This window comes from Neofelis nebulosa, chromosome 2 (genome assembly GCF_028018385.1).
Source record: "Neofelis nebulosa isolate mNeoNeb1 chromosome 2, mNeoNeb1.pri, whole genome shotgun sequence".
NCBI lineage: Eukaryota > Metazoa > Chordata > Mammalia > Carnivora > Felidae > Neofelis > Neofelis nebulosa.
The window spans coordinates 133,618,773-133,639,331 of NC_080783.1; the positions used below are offsets into that span (position 1 = coordinate 133,618,773).

Genomic DNA, 20,559 nt, shown 5'->3' on the forward strand with positions numbered 1-20,559 from the left:
ATGGTATTATTAACACAAGTGAGAAGAATGGCCTTTGGTAGAATGAAGTACACTTTCTTCATTATGACAGGCAGGAAGAAGAAAATAACAGGGGCAAGTACAGATAAATTTACAGGTAAAAAGAAGAGACAGATTCACAATTATGGTTTTATTTTATCACTCAAGCATAAGGAAAACAACTGAGAGTTATAAGACCCAGATGAGATCCTTACCAAATTACACATTTAAAGTCAAGGTGAAGGAAAATGAATAGCTAGAGGATCAGGAAAAACATCCAGAGCATATGGTGTAATGAAAGTCCTAAATAAATAAATAAACTCATACTGGGGGTTAGGAGATGAAAGAAAACACACACACAAAAACATCAAGTTAAAGACATTACAAAGAAAAAGAGAAAAAAATACAGAAAGAATATTCCTGGGAGCTCCATATAATTAAGAATGATACCTTGCATAATTTAAGTTTTTAACTTATTAACTGTAAAAGGGCTTTCATACTGTTAAAACCATTCAAGTGTTCTAACTCTGTATGGGAATCATCATTAAATCAACTATCCCTAACTAATTCTTAGAAATACTTGATGGAAGAAATACAGAAATACATACTGGGCAAATGGTGTTAATGGCAACTAACATATTTATCAAGATGCCTCTCTGAATTCTTAGAAATTCTTTTGACAAATAAGTCATCATAAGTCTTCTAAAATATAACATGATGTTGATTGTGGCTACCTTATAATTATATATGATTTGTATGCTTTTCTGAGTTTTTCAAGTTGGTTACTTATAGCTTTTACCAAAAATTAATGAATTATAAGAATACAAACGCGCACACACACACATACACAAAGAAATGCACTTGGTTTTTTCTCTGATTATGTGTATTTGCTTCAAATTTTATAATTTAGATTCAGCATGAATTGCAATAAATGGATCTTCAGCAGAGTTACTAACAGAAAAATGAGCATTGCCATCCCCAGAAACATAAATTTTAATTCCTGTACAATTGTCATCAATTTTATCTCCAGAAATAACATCACAATATGTGCCAGCAGGAAGACCAGTTTGCAAAGTTAAAGATAATGGCCTGCAAAATAAAATTTAAGATTTAACTTGAATTCAACAGAATGAAAAGCAAGAATTCAGAGTATCTCTAAAAGGTTAACTTTGTGCTGTAGAACTCTAAGCAAAGTCTCAGTGAGAAGAAAATCCAAATACAAAAACCTCTCCAGTAGATGTGAACAGTTTTCCAGGACTAAAAGTAATCTTACAGAAGATTTACTAATTCCCTAGTCAATAGTGAATATTACCACAAAATTAAAGTTGAGGAATATCAGTGAAGATTTGAGTGAATTATCACCCTTCGATAAAAGCAATTCTTGTAGTTAACACAAATCTTTTAAATTTGTTCTCATCTAAACTTAAGAAAATACTAATTACTTTCAAAAATTTAAATTTGATTATTTCTTCAAAACTATTTTTCACAAGAAGCTAAAATGAATTTGGGCTGGAGATAAAAATAATCTTGGATTTTGTGAAGTATATGGTTTTAAATATAAAGCTGTCTCATAAATTTATGGGGCACCTGAGTGGCTTAGCCAGTTAAGTGAATCTTGATTTTGGCTTAGGTCATAAAAGACTCTTGACTTTAGCTCAGGTCGTGATCTCACTGTTTGTAAGATTAAGCCACAAGTCCAGCTCCTCACTGACAGAGTGGAGCCTATTTGGCTGTCTTCTCTCTCTTTGTCCTTCATCTCATTCACATGTGCTCGCTCTCTCTCTCTCTCTCTCTCAAAAATAGATAAACATTAAAAAAAAGAGGTCTCATAAATTTATTTTGCTTCTCCCATTCAGAAAAGATAGAAATGAAAGGACTAGCCATGGCTTCTTTTGGTAAGAAAGAGATATATTCAATTTATTTTTTTGTCAGCAAAATATAATTTAAGCTAGAATGAGCTAAGCATGAGTGAAAGTTGGCCTTGGACTGAGACATTTCAATTGCTTAAAAGATGTCTTCTAAGCTATAGTTCTATATATTAGGGAATCGATATACTAGAGGCAGAGGATATAAGTATGACCAATGAAAGCCAATAAGAAGTCTCAGAGTTAAAACTCAAAAATCTCCTGAGGCGGGTCACTGACGGACCATAAGATACATGCTCTTTATACATATGCTTTAAAAAACATATTATTTGTCAGAGAGAGACAAGGAAATGAAAAAAAGAAGACCAAAAATTAGATAAAAGAGTACTTGAAAAAAAGAGCTAAAAAAAGATACTGAAGCAATATTTTTCCATTATTTAAAAAAGGGGAGGAAAGAGGAAAGGGGCTATGACATGTTCTTTTAGTGATTTCACAACCTTTATATCAACTACTCTGTGTATTTTGTGTGGGGTATATGTGTGGAAACATAAATGTGCAGAATATCTGCACATGATATGCAAGGGTGCACATAGAATAATTCCACTTAGAACAGAAAGTCCTAATAAGGAAGAGATCAGAAGAATAAGAGCCATCATTTTTCTTCTGGTTCTTTTCAGATTCCTGTGTTTTCTTAATCTGCTGACTAAAGAATTTTTTCAGATATAAAAAAAGTAAATGTGTAATAAGAGAAAGTAGTAAACCAAGAAACTAGTATAAATGTTATTTAAAATGTTACTTCTAATTGATATCTACTTACCAGTCATCATTGTTAAAAACAATAAATCCTCTGTTTCCTCTTCCAAAAGCTACTTGATTGCTACCATTATCCCACCAGTTTGTAAAAGGTTGGCCATCAACTACATTACGGAACATAACCATGTTCCTAAAGATAAAATACCACATAAAATGCTGATGAATACATTTAACAGTTTAAAATAAAATTTTAAGAATGTTTAATATTAGAGGTCATCTCTAAATAAGATACCTTATTTGACGCCACCGATGTTCACAGACCCAATCATTGCCACAAGTGGTGTCTGGATTAATAGTAACTTCTTTAATTACTCCATTATTATTTGGTGGCCCAATCCAATCATTAACATCCTTAATTAAAGGAAAAAAAGCTTAGATTTTTTAACATTTCATGTATTTGTTTCTTTCTTCTTTATTACACAAAACCCAGTCTGTCTTACTTGTGTCTACAGCATCTTCATTTAGTAATACTAACTCCTTCAGTATTTTTATAGCCCTTTACCAGGTCCTCACCATTTTCTTCCCAATTGCTAATTCTCTTAGTGCCATATATTAAAGGTCAGATTTTTTTTTTTTTTACCTCTTCACTTTCTTTCCAAGGAATTGTTATGGCTAAGCTCTGGGAAAAAAGTGAATGACATTGAAATGACAAGAACTTTAGTGTCAGAGACAGCAGAATGAAAACACAGATTTTATTACTATTAGATAAAAAATCTTAGATAACATTGGGGTGACTGGGTGTCTCAGTCAGTTGAGCACTATACTCTTGATTTTGGCTCAAGTCATTATCTCATGGTTTATAAGGTCAAGCCCATCTGGCTCTGTGCTGGACAGTGCAGAGCCAGCTTGGGATTCTGTCTCCCTCTTTCTCTGCCCCTCCCCTGCTCATACTCTCTTTCTCTCAAAATAAGTAAATAAACATTAAAAAAAAAAAAAAGAAAACTTAGTTAACATACATACCTTCTCTGTGCCTAATTAAATAATTATGTGAAAAATGCCTTGAATATGATAATTGCTGAATAAATATTCATTTCTTTCATTCTTCCTTTTGGATAAATGTGCTAGTCAATACATCACAATATTCTTTACTAAATTGATCAAATTTTTAATCTTGTGATTTTCGGATTGGTAATTTTAAAGATAGAGAAAAAAATTGGAAGAAATCAGTCTGGTTTGACGTGAAAAAGATTTTTAGTTTAGGTATGAAGTTGCTGTACAATCCTGCATCTGAAATCTTCAGTTTAAAAAAAAATTCCAATAACTTTCCCAATACATTCATAATTATATTTCTCAGTTCGTTTTTCAAATTGCTACTCAATACCCCATATATTACCCCAAATATTTTTCTCATCTTTACCTTTTCCAAAATAGTCTGTAAATTTCCCTTCTTTAATACATATATTTTCCTTCCACTTATAAGATATTTTCCCTATTTAACAAAAGTTCAACTGAACAACTTCTTTTCATTCCATACAACTTTTTAAAAAAAAGTATTTAACAAATATTTATATTGATCATACTATGGGCAGGTACTGTTTTAAGTTCTTTACCAGTGTTAACTTGTAATCCTCATATCAACTCTATGAAGTAGGTACGTATGAAAAGTACATATTTTACTTACTATATCCTTATTTTAAAGTGTTTCTTTGGGGAGGGGATGTTTGTCATACTTCTGATATAGCCTACAATACTCTTTGGCAACAGAGACCATAATATTAATTGAATTGCTAAAAGCATCCTGCATCAGGTTTACACTTAAATACTTGATAAATAGTAAATATAATAGTGTCATGTACAATTAAAACAAAACTGCCTTTCCTTTCTTGAGAAAAATATATATTGGACAGCACAAAAACTTACTTTTCCATTTTCAAAATGTCTTGGCCAACGGAAGCTTGACATTACTCGTGTAAATCCATACGGATGAGCAAGCATAAATCCAACTGCCATTTTGTACAGTCTGAAGGTTACAAAATGATATCATCATAGAAGAAAACAATACTTTTAATTTCATTAAAACAAATGTAAAAAAATAGGGGGGGGGTGGGTTTTATTTCCTACCTGGAGTCCCAGAATGTTAGAATAGATGCTCCTCCAGCTCCATGTCCTCGCTGATTGTCATGATTGTCCACAAAGACAAGTGCTCTGTCAGAACGCATGAAACCCCATCCTTCTCCCCAGTTCCTATTAAAACACATATACACAAAAATACATGTATTCTTTTCCAATAGTTTTAGGGTAACCTAAATGTGTATTTCTTTTGGTATAGCATCCCCAAATGAAATTCTATCTCTAATTAAATGATTATTCTATAGGAGTGTTTTTAAAATAAAAAAATAAATATATATAGAGATAGATAAATAGATATACTATATATATAGATATACTATACATTCAATGTATGTATATATGTATGGATTACTTGTATTATGTTCATGTTACAGGTATAAGATTTTTGTTATAAAAAGTCCTTTTAGAGGTTTCAGTATAATTTAGATGAGACTTCAGAAGGATCAACATCCATATCACATCATACAGAATGGAAAACTGGGTTAAAATCAGGTTTTAATATTGTATTGTTATAATATAAACATTCTAATATTTGAAATTAATTAATTGATATAATATATGTAAAATCCATAATGTAGCCACATTTTAGGTACTTTATAAATGATACAATCATTTTAATAATAGCATGGCCTTCACATATTGTATAAAAACCTAGTCAAATATAGTAGAGTTATATAAGACATAGATTAAAGTCTCTAGGTTATATTTGAGGTTTTGAGATATCCTCATGATTGACATTCTAAATAATAAAGATGATACATTGGAATTTGGGAAACTATAACCCTTATTATTCATAATTGAATCCTTAAAAATTCTAAATAAGTTCCAAAGAAGATAACTCAGATTGGGATAATAAGACTAATACATCTGTGAAATAATTTAAAAGACAAATCGTATTTCATTTACTTTAAGTAAGCCATCTTCTCTCCATCCCACTTGCGCAGAACTGTGCCTAATTTTGCACCATACTTGAATTCTGTCACACAGCCATTTCCAAAGTACTCATTGCTTTTCACTGGCTCACCACCCAGATCAATTACCTAGTAGAAATACAAGAAAAATATTACTTTAATAAGAACTTTAAAGAATTTTAACCAAAAGGTTAACATTATGTAGAAAATGACTTGAAACTAGTTATGTTATTTGAAATACCCAAAATGGTTTTCTTTATATCAAGATTCTTGCTTTTTTGCTAAATTATATGCTACAATATTAAAAATAACATGATACAAGGTGATCTGTTGTCCTGTGAGAATGTTGACCTAATTTAGTATTGTACATAAATGATAATAATAGGTCATACTTATATAGCACTTGATATCTGGATGACATTTCTAAGTGGTTGATAAATATTAACTCATTTAACTGTTGGACAAAGACAAAGACATAACTATTATCACCATCCCTTTTCTTCACTTGAAAATAAAATGTTGCATACAGAGGTTAATCAACTTGCCTAAGTGAACACAGCTACTAGTGCTATAGCCAAGATTTAAACTCAGACTGGCTCAAGATAGCAACTATGTTATTATCTGTCTTTTCTAATGGTCTCTGGGGAGACCGTAAATGACACAGATGTTTGCAGCCTAAATGAATTCTCTGCACTTCCATAAAACCTCTTGTGATAAAGAGTTAGATGTTAGATGCTGTTCCAATGAAAGAAAGTTAAAGAACACTCTTCTATACAAATGATACAGCCATTAAACTACAGAAATTGTATCTTTAATTAAATCTACCATTTATTTTCTAATTAATTAAATTATATTTTTTCATATACCTATGAAACATATATACATATATGTACTGATGTACCTCCTGGTAAATGAAGGGTTTACTTCCTTCGGGGAACCAGTTTGTACTTAGATTATGCAGTTTATCCAAAATTGCCTTCATGTCTCCAGGCCACATGTGCTTAGAAGCATCAATTCTGAACCCTGCTACACCAATGTCAATGAGGCGGTTCAGATATTCAGCAATCTTAGAACGCACATAATCTTTCTCCAGTGCAAGATCAAGAAGACCGACAAGACGACAATCTCTGACCTATTGAGGTAAAAATTTTGTGATTGATACACAAAACACCACCTTAACCTGACAATCCATTTGATTATTCATTCATTTATTCATTAACAGGTGTTTCTATAGTGTCTTTTTTGCATTGGGAACTGAACATACTGACATTCTAGTATGGACATACATTTGATGTATTAGAAAAAATGGAGTCTGTAGGAAATAAAGCAGATGAGTTTTGTTTGTTTTTTTTTTATTGGGACAAATTTAATTGGGAAAAATATTTTAAATACTGATTTGAGTTTCTAATTTTTAAGGAGTCAGACTTGGAATCCTTATTTTCATAAGGAATCTAAACCAGTATTTAAAATGAAGATCAATAAGCTACATGTGGATAATTAAAGGCACGGATAGCTCTTTATTCCAATCACTGTGGTTTTTTTCTTTAATTACCTGATAAGGATCATTATAGTTCTCAATGTCTCCACTTCCAGTTCTACATTTACCATCATTAAAATCCCAATGAGAGAATGGGACTGCTGGAAAATCTCTATTTCCAGGGTTGAAGTAACTTCCACAAGTACTGCTTGTTCCTGCACCAACACCATTCCCACTCATATGATTAATTACAGCATCCACATAAATATGGACCTGAAAAACAAAATTTCTATTTCAGTTTGTCTTTAGAGAGGTAGAAATCTATAGTATTATTGACTAAAGTTTACAGCATGGTAATCACACTCCAAAACTGGTATTTGTTATTTTTTACCTTATCTTCCTAGTAAACCAAAAGTTAAGTGTGAAGGGAAATCCATGTGAACTGAATACCTATCTGTATTTTACCCTCTTGGTAAAATATTTACATAAATGACAAACTGGTAACTAAAACTACCATAACTATGAAAAAATGCAAATAGCCTTTTGGGGGGACAGATCAGAATCATAAAAGACAGGAGAGAACATTGGTTTTTGAAATTTCCACGCATCATCCTAAGAAAGAAGCAGCTAGCCTCTATTATCTACTTAGCATCTAAAGAGAGGAAGGTAAATCTCTCATAATATAACTATTTACCATCAAAAAACCTATGGGGAAGAAGACCCAGAAATTATAGGTGCATATACAAGCCACATAAAAATTATAACAAATATTGCAACTGGAATTTCCAATTCCTAACTAGAAAGTATTCCCCAGAAATGTGTACAGTTATATTTGCTTTATAAATAATTTTGGCTTTAAACTTTGATTGAAATTTTCTTTAGTAGACAAATGGTACATATACAAAGATTTACAAAAGTTAAACATAGGTAACAATTAAGTTCTAGTTATAGCTTAAGTGTAAAGTAAAATAAAATAAAATAAAAAACTATGGAAAATATTCTGCTCATAAGGAACAGGAGACAAGAGAGAGAATTTTCCTAAATAATGTTTTTAAAGGAAATTTTAATTCACTTACACCAACGTTGTTACATCTAGTCACCATGTCTTTGAATTCATTTTCATTTCCTGATCTTGTGCATAACTTGTAGCTAACTGGTTGGTATCTTTCCCACCAAGGTCTTAAAGGGCTATTAATCACAACATTTTCATTGGGTGGAGAGATCTACAAATAAACAATAAGTATCATATTATGGGTTACTTTATATCATCAGATACTCTATAACATAATCAATGATCTAAACTCATTTCTGAATCTTTGCATATACAGCTACATTTTTAACTACCACATTGGAAATGTCCTCCTGAAGAAGGTTTATATCAGAAACAAAACATAAAGTTGTCAATAATACTAAATTTTTTTCTTCCTCAGCAAACCGTTTTAGAGTACCTATTTGTGCAGTAAAATCTTCCAGCTTCACAGATACAGATCATAATACCATTTACTATAAGCACAGCAAACTTTGCAATTTATACTAAGAATAATACCCACCTGAACCCCTCCAAATCCTTTGGGAGCTAAGTATCGCTCACATTCAAGAGCAATGTCAGCCCAGCGCCACTCAAACAGATGGACAATAGATGTCCGTCCAGGTTTGGTATTTGGGGCATACTGAGCCCAGCAGAACCCAATGACTGAAAGCAACAGAAAGAACTTCATTTTGCTTTGAAGTTGTCAGTGTTCTTTGCAGCAACTATTTATCTTCCTGTAAGAAAAATATTTTACTAGGTAAATATTAACATGAATAAATACATAGAGCATAAAGTGTTCATGATCTGAAAAGAATTATCAATAATAATAATATTAACAGGTGAAGAATATCTGTAAACAATATACCAGGCAAACAATCTAAATGACCTTTTAGAACTTAATGCTTTCTTTACTGAGGGAATATTAACCTTTTCAACATCTGGAATTTTATATAGAGAGAATCCTCAATCATGGATTATTTAATTAGAATTAGATTTCTTTCTGAAGTCCTTCACAAATAGAAGGAAAATCACAATCAAAGCCAGTTGAATTTATAATCAAAACATCGCCTTAACTATCTATTTGCAAACATTATAATGTTTCAATTTCAAAAAGAAACAGGATATTTAATTCAGTTCTTTTCTTATACCACCAACCCTAATTTTTAGTTATTTAACTTTCTACATTAAGATTTAAGAAACTATTTGGAAGTTGAAATAGAGACACCTTTCCCCACTCCATCAAATCATATGCTTAATGCAGTGGCTGTAGCAGCAGAGCGTTTTGTTTTTTTCCCCTTATAGCCAAATATTTCATACCTGATAGGACACTAAATTAATAAATTCACACCTCATTTTCTTCTTAACGTAAGTAAAAACCTATGAAAGAGAATAATAGTACAGGTGGAAAACACTTAATCCTTTAATCCAACAAGCATTAACTGAATATTGTTTTTTGTTTAAGCATGTGGATGATATTTGGGATACAGTAATAAATAAGATAGATAGGATTCTTGTTCTTGTTACATTCTAGTGTGGAAAGAAAATATAGGATTAAATGATGATGATGATACATTGAAGATATCAATAAGAACTAGTATGAATTAATAGTAATAAAATAGAAAGTGACTTTGCCATTAAGGTATTTTAAACTAAATATTCAGGAAAGATTTCTTTGTGGAAATGATTTTCAGCTAGTATTTGAAGGATTAGAAGCACCCAGTGATTTGAAGATCAGAGAAAGAGCAATCTAGAGGAAAGTACAACAGAAAAAACCCAAGGAAAGAAAAAATTCAAGCAATATTAAATAAATAAATAAATAAATAAATAAATAAATAAATAAATAAATAAATAAATAAAAGTCAGTGTAGCTAAACAATATGTAATAAAAGGAAGGGCAAAATGATATGAGGTCTGAGAATTAGGCCAGATCATGTAGGATCTTGTAGAATATAATGAAAGAGAGAGGCATTGTGTCTGTAAGAAAGGGAGCTAAGAAACTCTGGTGTACTTTAAAAGAAAATCACTCTTGTTACTCTGAAGAAATTGGATTATAGGAAAACAAGAGTAGGGCTAAGGAGATCTGTTAGACTTTTTTAGTGGTTTAGGAAAGAGGTGAGTGGCTTAGACTAAGGGCATTGACAGGATATATTTCATAGACAGAGAGGTAATAGGTTTATGGATAGATTAGAGCTGAAGAATGAGGGAAAGAGAGGGGCGCCTGGGTGGCTCATCAGGTTAAATGGCTGACTTTGGCTCAGGTCATGATCTCTCAGTTCATGAGTCTGGCTCAGGTCATGGCCTCTCAGTTCATGAGTTTGAGCCCCACGCTGGGCTCTGTGCCAACAGCTCAGAGCCTGGAGCCTGCTTAGGATTCTGTGTCTCTCTCTGTCTCTGCCCCTCCCCTGCTTGGACTCTGTCTCTCCAAAATAAATAAGCATTAAATTTTTTTTTTTTTTTTTTTTTTTTTTTTTAAAGAATGAGGGAAAGAGAAAAACTAAAGAACTAGGTATCTGGTAATGATACCATTCATTAAGATAAGGAAAAATAAGGAAGTACCAGCTTTGGGGAAGGGTTACATAGAGCACTATGGTCCATAATTATTTCTCTAGCAACCCTAATGCTCTCCTTTGGTCCTTCTTCCAACTCACCATGTAAACACTATGTGTCCTACTTTCTTAGTCAGTTCAAGTTACTATAACAAGATTATCACAGACTGGGTGATAATCAACAAATACTTATTTCTCATAGTTCTGGAGGCTAGGAAGCCTGAAATCAAAATGTCAGTAGGTTCAGGGTCTGGTGAGAGCCCCCTTCCAGGTTCATAGATGGCCATCTTCTCCCTGTATCTTTATATGATGGAGAACAGGGTATAGCTCTAGTCTCTCTTCTTACAAGGACACTAATGCCATCATGGGGCTCCCTCTCATGACTTCATCTAAACCTAATTACTTCCCAAAGACCCCACAACCTTATACCACCCACGGGGAGCTAGGGTTTCAATATGTAAAGTTGGTGGGGGGGAGACACAAACGTTTAGTCCCTAATGCTTACCCACTGCAAAACTAAAATTTCCTCATATTTCACAAGTAATTTCATTGCTCCTTAATTTTCGAAGTGTTTTCCTTTCTATAATCACCTTCCATCATCCTTGTATACTTCATAAGCAACATCTTTTAAAGCCTATCCTGTTATTCCCAGGCATAGTTAATAACTGATCTATATGATAGCTTTTTAACATATATCACAATATTAAGCTGTATTTGATTTATATTGTAAATATATTATAAATAATTAAGTACTTATGTGTCCATCATTCTGGACAAAACTTCTTAAAGGTAGACTTCCTATCTAAATTCCTAGAAACTAGCAAAACAAATAGCTAGTAATGGCTTATGTAATCAACAAATTGTAACATAAGATTCTAAATTCTAGGCACTGTGCAAAGCATTGGCATAACTTGGGTTATGTCTTCAATGATTTTTAAAAATAAACAAACACTGTCAGAAATTATGTGATATAATTTAATCTTTGCAAAAAACTTTTTACACATAAAGGAACTATAGCCCAGATAAAAAGTAAACTGTCCAGGCTCAGACAGTATATAACAAGACAGAATTTGTTAATAGGTCCTACCACAAATCAACATTCTCTGTATTATACCAATATTCCTCATAGTATTCTAGAGGTGTGGTATTCAACATGGTAGCTACAACATTTGGCTACTGATAACTTAAAATATTAGTCTGTACAGAAATGTGCTATAAGTGGAAAATATACTCCACATTTTGAAGAAATAGTGTGAAAAATTAATGTAAAAATTAATAATTTTATGTCATTTATATGCTGAAATGATATTTTGTGATGCATTAGGTTAAATAAAATTTATTATTAACCTTAATTTCCCCAGTTTCTTTTGGCATCTTTTAATATTTGGCTATCAAAAATTTTTAAATTATATATGTAGTTTTCATTAAATTTCTAATGGGCAGTACCATTCTAGAGATAATATTAAATCAGAGAAAGGGCACATCTGTACACAAACATAAGTAACAATAATAAAATAAAGAATATGATTACTACTTTAAGAAAGATACAAGTAAAGTGTTTCATGATTTCATTGGTAGAAAAAATAATTTGTGCTGGATGAGAACAGAGGAAGATACAGTCAATTCAAAGAACAGGTTTGACTTTAACCTTTAAATAAAACAGAGAAGGTGAAATAGCTCTGACTAAAAAAAATAAATAAAAACAAAAACAAAAATGAAAACAAATTTAGGAAATGAGAAAGAAGAATATCAAGAAACCAATATAGTTTTGTAGAACACTAAGTAAGGTGCAGGGGAGCCATAGGAATTAAGGTAGGAGAGTCATATTGAGATATCTTAAAGTCAAGGAGGAGAAAGTAGAATTTCTTCCTAAAGCTATAAGAAGCTATATAGAAGGGTGTTGTTCATTTGTTTGTTTGTTTGTTTTGAAAAAGAACAGTAGAGTTCCGGAAGATGGCGGCGTAGGAGGACGCTGGGCTCACCGCGCGTCCTGCTGATCACTTAGATTCCACCTACACCTGCCTAAAACCCAGAAAACCGCCAGAGGATTAGCAGAACGGAGTCTCCGGAGCCAAGCGCAGACGAGAGGCCCACGGAAGAGGGTAGGAAGGGCGGCGAGGCGGTGCGCGCTCCACGGACTGGCGGGAGGGAGCCGGGGCGGAGGGGCGGCTCGCCGGCCAAGCAGAGCCCCCGAGTCGGGCTGGCAAAAGCGGAGGGGCCGGACGGACTGTGTTCTGACAGCAAGCGCGACTTAGCGTCTGGGAGGTCATAAGTTAACAGCTCTGCTCAGAAAGCGGGAAGGCTGGAGGACAAAGGGAGGGAGAGCTGCTGAGCCCCCGGACGGACGGCAGAGCTCAGCTTGGCGGGGAACAAAGGCGCTCGCCAGCGCCATCTCCCCCGCCCATCCCCCAGCCAAAATCCCAAAGAGAACCAGTTCCTGCCAGGGAACTTGCTCGCTCCGTGCAAACACCCAACTCTGTGCTTCTGCGGAGCCAAACCTCCGGCAGCGGATCTGACTCCCTCCCGCTGCCACAGGGCCCCTCCTGAAGTGGATCACCTAAGGAGAAGCGAGCTAAGCCTGCCCCTCCCGCCCCCGTGCACCTTGCCTACCCACCCCAGCTAATACGCCAGATCCCCAGCACCACAAGCCTGGCAGTGTGCAAGTAGCCCAGACGGGCCACGCCACCCCACAGTGAATCCCGCCCCTAGGAGAGGGGAAGAGAAGGCACTCACCAGTCTGACTGTGGCCCCAGCGGTGGGCTGGGGGCAGACATCAGGTCGGACTGCGGCCCCGCCCACCAACTCCAGTTATACACCACAGCACGGGGGAAGTGCCCTGCAGGTCCTCACCGCTCCAGGGACTATCCAAAATGACCAAACGGAAGAATTCCCCTCAGAAGAATCTCCAGGAAATAACAACAGCTAATGAACTGATCAAAAAGGACTTAAATAATATAACAGAAAGTGAATTTAGAATAATAGTCATAAAATTAATCGCTGGGCTTGAAAACAGTATACAGGACAGCAGAGAATCTCTTGCTACAGAGATCAAGGGACTAAGGAACAGTCACGAGGAGCTGAAAAACGCTTTAAACGAAATGCAAAACAAAATGGAAACCACCACGGCTCGGATTGAAGAGGCAGAGGAGAGAATAGGTGAACTAGAAGATAAAGTTATGGAGAAAGAGGAAGCTGAAAGAAAGAGAGATAAAAAAATCCAGGAGTATGAGGGGAAAATTAGAGAACTAAGTGATACACTAAAAAGAAATAATATACGCATAATTGGTATCCCAGAGGAGGAAGAGAGAGGGAAAGGTGCTGAAGGGGTACTTGAAGAAATTATAGCTGAGAACTTCCCTGAACTGGGGAAGGAAAAAGGCATTGAAATCCAAGAGGCACAGAGAACTCCCTTCAGACGTAACTTGAATCGATCTTCTGCACGACATATCATAGTGAAACTGGCAAAATACAAGGATAAAGAGAAAATTCTGAAAGCAGCAAGGGATAAACGTGCCCTCACATATAAAGGGAGACCTATAAGACTCGTGACTGATCTCTCCTTTGAAACTTGGCAGGCCAGAAAGGCTTGGCACGATATCTTCAGTGTGCTAAACAGAAAAAATATGCAGCCGAGAATCCTTTATCCAGCAAGTCTGTCATTTAGAATAGAAGGAGAGATAAAGGTCTTCCCAAACAAACAAAAACTGAAGGAATTTGTCACCACGAAACCAGCCCTACAAGAGATCCTAAGGGGGATCCTGTGAGACGAAGTACCAGAGACATCACTACAAGCATAAAACATACAGACATCACAATGACTCTAAACCCGTATCTTTCTATAATAACACTGAATGTAAATGGATTAAATGCGCCAACCAAAAGACATAGGGTATCAGAATGGATAAAAAAACAAGACCCATCTATTTGCTGTCTACAAGAGACTCATTTGAGATCTGAGGACACCTTTAGATTGAGAGTGAGGGGATGGAGAACTATTTATCATGCTACTGGAAGCCAAAAGAAAGCTGGAGTAGCCATACTTATATCAGACAAACTAGACTTTAAATTAAAGGCTGTAACAAGAGATGAAGAAGGGCATTATATAATAATTACAGGGTCTATCCATCAGGAAGAGCTAACAATTATAAATGTCTATGCGCCAAATACCGGAGCCCCCAGATATATAAAACAGTTACTCATAAACATAAGCAACCTTATTGATAAGAATGTGGTCATTGCAGGGGACTTTAACACCCCACTTACAGAAATGGATAGATCATCTAGACACACAGTCAATAAAGAAACAAGGGCCCTGAATGATACATTGGATCAGATGGACTTGACAGATATATTTAGAACTCTGCATCCCAAAGCAACAGAATATACTTTCTTCTCGAGTGCACATGGAACATTCTCCAAGATAGATCATATACTGGGTCACAAAACAGCCCTTCATAAGTTTACAAGAATTGAAATTATACCATGCATACTTTCAGACCACAATGCTATGAAGCTTGAAATCAACCACAGGAAAAAGTCTGGAAAACCTCCAAAAGCATGGAGGTTAAAGAACACCCTACTAATGAATGAGTGGGTCAACCAGGCAATTAGAGAAGAAATTAAAAAATATATGGAAACAAACGAAAATGAAAATACAACAATCCAAACTCTTTGGGACGCAGCGAAGGCAGTCCTGAGAGGAAAATACATCGCAATCCAGGCCTATCTCAAGAAACAAGAAAAATCCCAAATACAAAATCTAACAGCACACCTAAAGGAAATAGAAGCAGAACAGCAAAGGCAGCCTAAACCCAGAAGAAGAAGAGAAATCATAAAGATCAGAGCAGAAATAAACAATATAGAATCTAAAAAAACTGTAGAGCAGATCAACGAAACCAAGAGTTGGTTTTTTGAAAAAATAAACAAAATTGACAAACCTCTAGCCAGGCTTCTCAAAAAGAAAAGGGAGATGACCCAAATAGATAAAATCATGAATGAAAATGGAATTATTACAACCAATCCCTCAGAGATACAAACAATTATCAGGGAATACTATGAAAAATTATATGCCAACAAAATGGACAACCTTGAAGAAATGGACAAATTCCTAAACACCCACACTCTTCCAAAACTCAATCAGGAGGAAATAGAAAGCTTGAACAGACCCATAACCAGTGAAGAAATTGAATCGGTTATCAAAAATCTCCCAACAAATAAGAGTCCAGGACCAGATGGCTTCCCAGGGGAGTTCTACCAGACGTTTAAAGCAGAGATAATACCTATCCTTCTCAAGCTATTCCAAGAAATAGAAAGGGAAGGAAAACTTCCAGACTCATTCTATGAAGCCAGTATTACTTTGATTCCTAAACCAGACAGAGACCCAGTAAAAAAAGAGAACTACAGGCCAATATCCCTGATGAATATGGATGCAAAAATTCTCAATAAGATACTAGCAAATCGAATTCAACAGCATATAAAAGAATTATTCACCATGATCAAGTGGGATTCATTCCTGGGATGCAGGGCTGGTTCAACATTCGCAAATCGATCAACGTGATACATCACATTAACAAAAAAAAAGAGAAGGACCATATGATCCTGTCAATAGATGCAGAAAAGGCCTTTGACAAAATCCAGCACCCTTTCTTAATAAAAACCCTTGAGAAAGTCGGGATAGAAGGAACATACTTAAAGATCATAAAAGCCATTTATGAAAAGCCCACAGCTAACATCATCCTCAATGGGGAAAAACTGAGAGCTTTTTCCCTGAGATCAGGAACACGACAGGGATGCCCACTCTCACCGCTGTTGTTTAATATAGTGCTGGAAGTTCTAGCATCAGCAATCAGACAACAAAAGGAAATCAAAGGCATCAAAATTGGCAAAGATGAAGTCAAGCTTTCGCTTTTTGCAGATGACATGATATTATACATGGAAAATCCGATAGACTCCACCAAAAGTCTGCTAGAACTGATACATGAATTCAGCAAAGTTGCAGGATACAAAATCAATGTACAGAAATCAGTTGCATTCTTATACACTAACAATGAAGCAACAGAAAGACAAATAAAGAAACTGATCCCATTCACAATTGCACCAAGAAGCATAAAATACCTAGGAATAAATCTAACCAAAGATGTAAAAGATCTGTATGCTGAAAACTATAGAAAGCTTATGCAGGTAATTGAAGAAGATATAAAGAAATGGAAAGACATTCCCTGCTCATGGATTGGAAGAATAAATATTGTCAAAATGTCAATACTACCCAAAGCTATCTACACATTCAATGCAATCCCAATCAAAATTGCACCAGCATTCTTCTTGAAACTAGAACAAGCAAACCTAAAATTCATATGGAACCACAAAAGGCCCCGAATAGCCAAAGTAATTTTGAAGAAGAAGACCAAAGCAGGAGGCATCACAATCCCAGACTTTAGCCTCTACTACAAAGCTGTCATCATCAAGACAGCATGGTATTGGCATAAAAACAGACACATAGACCAATGGAATAGAATAGAAACCCCAGAACTAGACCCACAAACGTATGGCCAACTCATTTTTGACAAAGCAGGAAAGAACATCCAGTGGAAAAAAGACAGTCTCTTTAACAAATGGTGCTGGGAGAACTGGACAGCAACATGCAGAAGGTTGAAACTAGACCACTTTCTCACACCATTCACAAAAATAAACTCAAAATGGATAAAGGACCTGAATGTGAGACAGGAAACCATCAAAACCTTAGAGGAGAAAGCAGGAAAAGACCTCTCTGACCTCAGCCGTAGCAATCTCTTACTCGGCACATCCCCAAAGGCAAGGGAATTAAAAGCAAAAGTGAATTACTGGGACCTTATGAAGATAAAAAGCTTCTGCACAGCAAAGGAAACAACCAACAAAACTAAAAGGCAACCAACGGAATGGGAAAAGATATTTGCAAATGACACATCGGACAAAGGGCTAGTATCCAAAATCTATAAAGAGCTCATCAAACTCCACACCCGAAAAACAAATAATCCAGTGAAGAAATGGGCAGAAAACATGAATAGACACTTCTCTAAAGAAGACATCCGGATGGCCAACAGGCACATGAAAAGATGTTCAACGTCGCTCCTCATCAGGGAAATACAAATCAAAACCACACTCAGATACCACCTCACGCCAGTCAGAGTGGCCAAAATGAAGAAATCAGGAGACTATAGATGCTGGAGAGGATGTGGAGAGACGGGAACCCTCTTGCACTGTTGGTGGGAATGCAAATTGGTGCAGCCGCTCTGGAAAGCAGTGTGGAGGTTCCTCAGAAAATTAAAAATAGACCTACCCTATGACCCAGCAATAGCACTGCTAGGAATTTATCCAAGGGATACAGGAGTACTGATGCATAGGGGCACTTGTACCCCAATGTTTATAGCAGCACTCTCAACAATAGCCAAATTATGGAAAGAAGTATTTATATTTGAAGTGCCAATGAAACATATCCGATGTTAAAAAGAAAAAAAAATTCTATTAACTCAGACTCCTCCATAAGTTTTCTAGTTTCTGATGTTCTCAAGTATTTTTTTTTCTCAATCAGTATTATATAAAAGATACTTGTTATTTTATTTAATGTCTACAATATAAATGACATCATAAGGGAAAGGCTCTAGAAAAAATTCAGGACTTCTCTTAACACATGAAATACCATAAATTTGGTCATTTAGCTTAAGTCTACCTAAACCATACCATGGCTTAAATAGCATAAAGGAGCTCTATTAAAATGTTAAGCAAAAAGTAATAGTCAAAAAACCAGTATCTATTTCTATAGCTTCCTTTCTACCTATATAAATGTCAGTTACCTATATAAGTATTAGTTATTTATAATGTTCTTTTCCCCTTTCCAAAACAACCTCTCATCTCAGGCATATACTATTTTTTAACATGTAAATAAATTAACATTAACCTAAAATAAACAAGTTATCTACTCTTGTCATTTGTAGTTATTAGCCTAGATACTTCATATCTATAGAAATATCTTTAGAGTAAGTTGTTTAAAGTATTATTAAAAATTTTAACAGAAATACCTTAAATGTCACATCTATGCTTGTTATTTTGTCACTTTTATTTATCTCCAAGTGTTTTCTTTTTCTATTTTTCTAGTTTTCAATATTCTAGAACTTTCATTACTATTATCAATACAGTAGTTGTTCAAGTTAGTGGTTTCTCTTACTGAAAAAAAGTCTTAATTCCTCTAAATTTTACACTGAATCATGTACAATTTTCTCAAAACAGTATCCTGTCTCCTATGAGCTACCTACCTCCATAAAACAAAAAGAAAAACAAAAACAAAAAACTTAAAGGAAAAACAGGAAAATGAACCCTGAGCTCAGGATAATAAATCACCTGTGAAGTTAGAGAAAAGAAGGCAAATATAATCAAGTTTACCTACCAGATTCTTTAAATGAGAGAAACGTTTTCAGCCAAGACTCAGACACACTTCAAACAGAAACAGTACATTTTGTGCTGCTGGAAACTGAAACTTGAGTTGTCAACAAACCTAAAATAGCTTGTAAAACTTTGACCCGTATCAAATCATATGACAGAAACCACTTATTTCAAGACAAAAAACAGGGGGTAGGTACAATACTCACAAAACATTAAGATAACTTACCACATCAACTTCTTTACATCAGCAAACTCTCAAGTTGACAGGTCAGTCTTTTCAATCATACAATAACAAAAATCATATAGTTCTTGTTTTGCTTTCTCTTCAATGAGGAAAAAAATGCTGAATTTAAAGCTTTATAGATTTTCTATAATCCTCTTCTTCTCCATAGGTGCTCTTACAATGCTGTTCCAACTCTCCAAACCAAATCTGTGAAAAAAAGTCTAATGTGAGCTCCACAATGATACTTGATTAGCTACTATCACTCCCAATTCCCGGGAAAACCAACTGTCTTCCCTCAGCTCAATTTGCTTCCCTGACACTTCTAATTACACTGTACCTTTTCAGTTGTTTGCTTTCTCTTTTGGTCTTCCTTTCTCTTTCTCAGTATTATCTCCCAATCTCAATTAGTCTTTTTATTTCCTAAATCATTTATATCAATCTATGAATTTTTTTTTATAAAATAACCTTTAAAGACACAGATTAAAATGATTGTGTTACATTATATAAAAAAGTGTGAGTAGGACGTAAACAAAGTCTCTAAACCAAAATCTAATTTTGCATCTGAGCTTTGCGACCTACTATGTGAACCTTAAGGAAAAGAGAAGCCTATAGATTGCATTTATATCTTAGTTGGAAAATGGGGATAATAGTATTGTTGATAAATATGACAAAAATACAAAAATAAGTAAAACCAACTAACAATATGCATTGAATGTTACTATTACCACTTTGATTCCTTACACAAACATAAATGCAAGCTAGAACTATGATTATACCCGGTTTTAAAAAAGGAAACTGAAGCACTAATATTAAGTAAGACAACGATTCCATGGTCAAATTTCCATAAACACTGCAACTGAAATTCAAAACCAACCAGTTTAACTCCATAGTGAGCTCTTAGCCATTACTCAGTCTTTTTTTTTTTTTTTTTTTTAACGTTTATTTATTTTTGAGACAGAGAGGCAGAGCATGAACAGGGGAGGGGCAGAGAGAGAGAGGGAGACACAGAATCTGAAACAGGCTCCAGGCTCCGAGCTGTCAGCACAGAGCCCGACGCGGGGCTTGAACTCACGGACCGTGAGATCATGACCTGAGCCGAAGTCAGACGCTTAACCGACCGAGCCACCCAGGCGCCCCAGCCATTACTCAGTCTTATCAGTCCCCATCACTGAGTCAAGTGATAAAAGTCAAGTAAAATACTTTATGTGAAGA

General features: G+C 35.0%; 1 protein-coding gene across 2 annotated transcripts; it reads right to left on the reverse strand.

Moving 5' to 3' along the window:
* Window positions 1-855: 855 nt before the first annotated feature.
* On the reverse strand, window positions 856-19,519 carry LOC131504286 (alpha-amylase 2B). Of its 2 annotated transcripts, none has more exons than XM_058716370.1 (11): window positions 19,351-19,519; window positions 8,684-8,897; window positions 8,210-8,356; window positions 7,209-7,406; window positions 6,558-6,788; window positions 5,652-5,785; window positions 4,737-4,859; window positions 4,536-4,635; window positions 2,908-3,026; window positions 2,680-2,805; window positions 856-1,086 (listed from the first exon to the last, which is right to left on the reverse strand). In XM_058716370.1, the coding sequence occupies exons 2-11, from the start codon at window positions 8,849-8,851 to the stop codon at window positions 897-899; spliced, it is 1,536 nt and encodes a 511-aa protein (XP_058572353.1). In that variant the 5' UTR covers window positions 8,852-8,897; window positions 19,351-19,519; the 3' UTR covers window positions 856-896. The 2 variants fall into 2 exon arrangements, with proteins under 2 accessions (XP_058572353.1, XP_058572352.1); XM_058716369.1 differs by lacking the exon at window positions 19,351-19,519 and adding an exon at window positions 19,129-19,248.
* Between the last annotated feature and the right edge of the window lie 1,040 nt (window positions 19,520-20,559).

Bases quoted from the DNA above. Each gene is read 5' to 3' on its own strand.
- LOC131504286 (XM_058716370.1), bottom strand. From the start codon at position 8,851: ATGAAGTTCTTTCTGTTGCTTTCAGTCATTGGGTTCTGCTGGGCTCAG. The intron at 4,860-5,651 runs GTAAATGAAATA...GTGTTTTAATAG, and splicing joins GAGAAGATGGCTTACTTAAA to GAACTGGGGAGAAGGATGGG. The intron at 1,087-2,679 runs GTAAGTAGATAT...TTTATTTTGCAG, and splicing joins GTTTTTAACAATGATGACTG to GCCATTATCTTTAACTTTGC.